This window comes from Sparus aurata, chromosome 14, assembly GCF_900880675.1.
Source record: "Sparus aurata chromosome 14, fSpaAur1.1, whole genome shotgun sequence".
In the NCBI taxonomy this organism is placed as follows: domain Eukaryota; kingdom Metazoa; phylum Chordata; class Actinopteri; order Spariformes; family Sparidae; genus Sparus; species Sparus aurata.
The window spans coordinates 9,734,908-9,740,907 of NC_044200.1; the positions used below are offsets into that span (position 1 = coordinate 9,734,908).

At 45.0% G+C, this 6,000-nt stretch overlaps 1 protein-coding gene across 2 annotated transcripts in view; it reads left to right on the forward strand.

The window, feature by feature from the left end:
* Positions 1 to 4,802, forward strand: part of tbc1d22a (TBC1 domain family, member 22a) — a 135,503-nt gene extending 130,701 nt beyond the window's left edge. For both annotated transcript variants that reach the window (XM_030440067.1, XM_030440066.1), the window contains exon 14: positions 186 to 4,802. In XM_030440067.1, coding sequence (XP_030295927.1) covers positions 186 to 314 — 129 coding nt within the window. In that variant the 3' untranslated portion in view covers positions 315 to 4,802. The remainder of the gene's footprint in view (positions 1 to 185) is intronic.
* The last annotated feature ends 1,198 nt before the right edge of the window (positions 4,803 to 6,000 follow it).

A 6,000-nucleotide genomic window follows, 5' to 3' on the forward strand; every position in this document is an offset into this window, starting at 1 on the left:
AGTGGCTCACTATGCGGGGTCGCTACAGGCTTTTTAAAATCTCTGAGATGTATTTTTTCTTTCCCCCTCTTCTCTCAAGAACAGTTGTAGATTCACATCTTCACATCAGTGTCTTCATATCTCAGAAACTAATTTGTGGTGCTTCTCTCTGAACCGTTCTCTCTTTTTTTTATCCCCCACAACAGGGTCTGATGATCCTCCTGCAGAACCTTCCCACAATGCACTGGGGCAACGAGGAGGTGAGCGTGCTGCTGGCCGAAGCCTACAGGTTGAAGTTTGCCTTCGCTGACGCGCCCAACCACTACAAGAGATGATAAGCGTGGCTCTCTGCAGCCGCCCTCCTCCTCCTCCTCCTCCTCCTCCTTCCTCCTCTTGTGCCCTGCGGTCGTCTACTGAACTTAGAGGTCTCTGTTGCCAAATGGAAGGACCTCCCCCCGTTTCTTAACCTCCCTTTCCCATATTGCCCGATGGGCCTTTCAGCTACTAAGAGATTTGAATCAACCAATGACTGAGAGGACGTGCAGTGTAGCATTCTAACTTGTCTTTTTTTAAATTATTTTTTTTTCTGATCAGCTCTGAAATGTGCACTCCGTCGGTCCAGTGCAGAACGAACCCTCTCCATCGCCGAAGACCACGACTTTTCTTTAGTTGAAGGTCGGTCCGCTCAAGCCGACGCCTCAGAGTCCAGCCTCAGGCCTGATGCAGGACCGTATTGCTCAGCAGCACCGGGGGGCTCAGTCTGGCTCAGAAGAAAATTATTTTCTGCTAATTGTTATTTCCACTACCATGGCAATACATCGCTTTTTTTTTTCTTCCCAGAGGCAAAAATGTGACAGTTTCTTTTCCATTTTACAAAGGCGCGCTGCAAGATGGTTTACAGATCAGAGCCCCCTCTCCTCTGTTCACAACACAACCTGAAGGAACGTCTCCCATTTTTCTTCGCTCTCCTGCTTTGTGACACAGATTGTTTCTCTTCAGAAAACACATTTGGACTTTGCAGAGAGATGGTCAGTCTGCGAGGTGAACGAGTCGCCCTCCTTCCACAAACCACACACACACACACACACACACACACACACCTTGAACACAGCAGTTCAGGAGTCGCATCGCAGAACGCTGTAAGGGTTTCCTTCCATCTTGCGTCATGTGAAAGCTCTCATTTATTATCTATCTTTCCTCCTCTCTGAACCCGGGACTACCTCAGAGCACACACACGAGTGGTGAGAGCTAGAAATCCACTGAAGAAGGCGTGCACAGATGATAGCAAACACGTGTCATTAGTATCGGGTCGAAATAAACTATTTGCAGTCCAAATCCGGAGTTTAGTCAATGTAATGAGAGCTAAATTTGGTGTTCAGTGGAAAAAAAAAAAATGCTTCGTTGCGGGGTTAATTTGGAAGTAGAGATCCAAATGAACGATTTTGCCTTACGTAAAGGGGCATTATGTAGTTTTGGAGAAGAAATTCAAACAAATATTAATGAGGTATTAATAGGAGCTTAGAAATATTTATTGGTTCCATAACTGGATAAACAAGCTGTTCTCAGAGGAAAATAAGGTCCCAGAAGACAGTTTGAAGCTAGAAAGTTGGCAGGGTCCGCCTTGATAAACAAAGTAAATCAGTATGAAACTGTGTTGTCCTTTTAAGGCCAGTTTGTTTATCCAGAGTGTGTTTATTTAGCATAAAAAATCTGTCAGAAAGTCTTCCCCAAAACTACATAGTGCACCATTTCTTTTTTTTTCTTCCTGTTCTTCGGACCCTGTTTTCATCACGCCACCCTGCGAAGTTCTGTCCTGAACTCAGCTTTATCCTGTCACTCTTATTAATACCCGCCATCCACAAAACCGCCCTTGCCAAGTCATTTTTAACGCCTATACACATCTAAAAGCAGCAGGTGCGATTTTTAGAATTTTGAATTGAATCGTGTGTAACTGCTGCTAGATCCACAGAATAGCTTCTTCGCTCGTGTGCACATGAAAAGTGGTCCGTTCTAACTTTGTATCCCGCACAGATGGCCAGTTTATCCAGAGCGGATCATCAGAGATATCAGAGAGTGCGACGTCCTGGAGATGTATTAGACACACTTACAATACAAAGCCCTATCCTCACTCAGCTTCAGGATCCGGCAATCTCCGTATCCTCCATATTGTCATAAAAAACAAGAGGTAATCTGCGCCAGAGCCAGTTTTTTTTCCCGCCAACTGGAACAGTCCCTTTGCTGTACATTTAAGAAAAGAAAAAAAAAAAGATGAAAGAGGAAGGGAATTATCTAAAACTGGCGAGCTGCACATGAATGAACAAAAGCAGCAGGTGCGTGTTATTCTTGTGCGTGTGACCCCTGTTTAACCCTGATCATGTGTGCTCCGTCCACATAGAGCACATGGGAAGTCAGTAACACCATATTGGTGTAACGTTAAGAGGAGATGGAGGGTTAGGGCCGGGCGGTGATCAGACATTCATGACATAACACAGAGCTGTTAGCGTTCAGAGCCTCCCGTCGCGACTCCGGCGGGATCCATTATTGTCACCCCAGCCCGCAAATGGGGTGTGCGTAGGTGTGTGAAGGGGAGATGGAAGGAGAGAGGGGACCTGGCTGCGTTCCTTTGGAAGTTCCAGCGCTTTTTCTCTGAGAGCTGTCAGTCTTTGATCACACGGTGGGATTCTTTTTTTTTATTAATTTTTTTTTTATACTCAATCTGCACCAGTTTCACAAGCCCATCATCTCCCATGCTCTCTGACAAGGAAAAACTGCACTTAAAAGTCTATAGCCTTTTTTTTTTTCTTCTTACTCTCTTTTTTTTTTTATATGAGATATATTCTTTCAATCAGCATTTTAAAGATTTGTCTTTTTTCTTGATTTTTTTGTTCCATGCTGTTTACATGACCAGCCTATTAAGTTGTGCCTGACTGTGGAGAGACATGAAACGACATCTTCATTATGTTTTTGACCTCAAATGAACTTGAAAAGAGTTTTGGAGTTCTGCAAGCAATAGTATGACATTGTGGATTTGCTGTGAAAAAGGAAGAAAAGTGTATCTGCACGTCTAGTTTTCCTACATGAACTGTTCGATTATACTCTGGGCATTTAATAGTTCAAACGTGGCAACTGATTGTTTGCTAAACCCCGCCCCCAAACCGGGTCGTCCAGTCGAGGCTCAGCAGCTGCAGACCTGTCCAGCTTTGGATCTCTCCATGTTGAAGCAGTGTGCTGTGGTGAGACAAATGTTCAATATCTAAAGTGTTTGGAGAGTGGTGGGGCTGTTTTAAGCCTCTTCAAAACCCAAAACCCAAGTTTAACTGTAAGGAATAAATTAAATATGGTGTTAGCTAACCATCTAACTAGCTACAGTACTAGATAATTAGCTTGTCAGCGTCTGCTGTTAGAGATAATGGCAAGCAAAAAAAAACAAACAAAAAAAACACAAGAGGTTAACTGTTAGGCAGGAATTAAACCAGACTTTACTAGCCTCATAGTTAGCTCTTGTAACTGGGACCTGTCGCTTTAACCATGTTTAACCATTACAAATCAGCTGGAAACATTAAAGGGGCTCTGTGGAACTTTAGCTAACATTGCTCTATCTTAGCGGAGTGCAGCTCTTGTGCGTAAAGCCCGAGTCGTTAGAGTCTGCACACGTATGTCCAATACAAAAGTGATTAAAACATGTAAACTGCTACAAATTGTTACATGGAGCGCCTTTAACTAGTCAGTGTTTCACAAGATTTTAAATCGACTCGTGTAGCTAATTGTATCTTTATTAGCCAGTTAGCTTCAGCTGATAAAATCTGCCACCGTCCTGAGATAAGAAGCTGCTTTTGTCGCCTCAAAATCAAGGACTCATATCAAACAATTCTGAAATCTGCCACTGTTATCACTGTAAACTGCTCATATAGGGAGAACGGAAAGCTTGGCGGGTGTAGCAACCGCAACTGAGACAGGCGGGGATTCGCAAACAGTCATTTATTGTCCTGTTTATTATCCAAAGCCCTTACTTTTCAAGAAGTTACGTTGCCTTATTGCACACATTCATGTTGATCACAGGAAAGGGGGGATGGTGACGGGGGCGTAACAAGAACAAGTAATGTTCGGCGTTGACATTTGCTGTGCGTATGTGTGTGAGAGAGAGTGTGTGTGTGTGTCAGGGTCAAACAGAGAAGGCCTGGACCTTCTACCTCTACCCCCCTTTCTTCCTCTTTTCAAATCATTAAGAGTTTATTTTCGCTGTCATGGCGGATGCAGTAATTTCCCTTTAATGAGAAGTAGCTGCCTACTCACACTGGCGTGTGAAGACATGGTACACACACACACACACACACACACACACACACACAGGCACCAGTTTTAAGTTCAACCTGACTGTAACCCACTGCCTGTACACACACACACACACACACACACACACACACACACAGTCTCCATGGTGATGAAGGCCGAGGTGGTATCTGGCTGGAGCCCTAAGCCCACGCACACACACACACACACACACACACACACAAAACATTCTTTGGAGCGTCTTCAGGAGGGTGTCCTAAAGTAACATCTTCAGCTGCTTTCATATCTTTTTTTTTTCCTTTCTGATATTTGATTTCTGCCTCTCCTTCTCGAAAATACATTTATGAAAATACCAAACTGAAGAGTACAAATAAAATCCTCCCCCTTTTGTCTTTTTGCCTCTAATAATACTAGAGCGTGTGGGTGACGAACAGGAGTCGCGGTTCTTGAATTTAAAATTGTGTACAGAGAAGATTTTGAAACAAAAAATCTGTAAATAGAAAGTGTAAATAAATCCTATATATGACAAAGTTGTTTCGAGTGTGCCGTCTTGTTGTCTCCATGTCCAGCTGCAGTCAAACTCCAGATGTGACGTGTCTCTCATCACGCCTCTCCACCTTAACAGCCCTTCAGCATCCCATTTCTACACTGTGGCTCTTCGCCACGAGAAACAAAACACACAGACGCTGTCAGACTCACTTTCAGACACTTTGCCGCTTGTGTGTTTGTAATGAACACATTTTTAGTTCACTACGGCTTCCCTTGCACGCATTAGCCGGCCCGGCGAGGCCGGCGGTGGCTAACAGCTGCGCGTGTAGCTAATTGTATCAGTTGTATTCGCGCACCGCTCCCGTACACACAGTCTTCACAGGTAAACACTTCTCGTCTGATCCCTCCGGAGGAAATGGCGGCAACCGGCTTGGTTAATGAGACTTCTTTTTCCGGTTGTGTGTGTGTGTGTGTGTGTCTGTTGTGTGGGGGGGGGGGGAAGCAGAGAAGACACAAAAAACGAGAACCAGGCTGCACTCACTTGTGTCCGTGTCTGTGTGTGTGTGTGTGTGTGCGTGCACGTGCAGCAGCCCCACAGTAGAAGCTCCCTGGCGCTCGTTAGGCTGACTGATGTTCACACAGGCAGCCAATTATAGACCGCCGGTCACTGAGGACTCCAGTCACTTCATGGGAAATTAAAAATACATTAAAACCAACAATGGTCGCAGGAAGGCGCCCGATTGTGCACGTTTCTCACACACGCGCGCACACACACACACACACCTACACTAATGGGCGATGAAAGATGGGAGAAGTGCCAACGTAGAAGAAGAAGAAGACGCAAAAGAGATCCAAGTGTTCGCAGAATCAGCTTCTTCCTTTCAGTCTTTTTTTTTTGCCTCCCGGCCATTTTCCTGTCTCCATATTTTATCTGTTTAGCTGTTTATTTGTACAGTGTGCCGCTATTACAGCGTCAGCCGTCGCCGTGCCCTCCCAGCACCGCCAATTTACAGGCCTATAAAGCGCCAGTCGCCAGCGTGAGTCCCTTTTCATCGAGGGCCCACATTGGTAAATGCTACAACAGTCTGCGATCTCTAAGGCGGAAAGCGTTCCAGACGAAACCTTCACGGCACTTTCATGGAACTTTAAGCCCGTGTCTGAAATCAATTCCCCCCCGATTCAGTTTTTTTTATTTCCTTTCTCAAAGAGCAGGCACTGCACAGCGACGGCATTATTGTCACA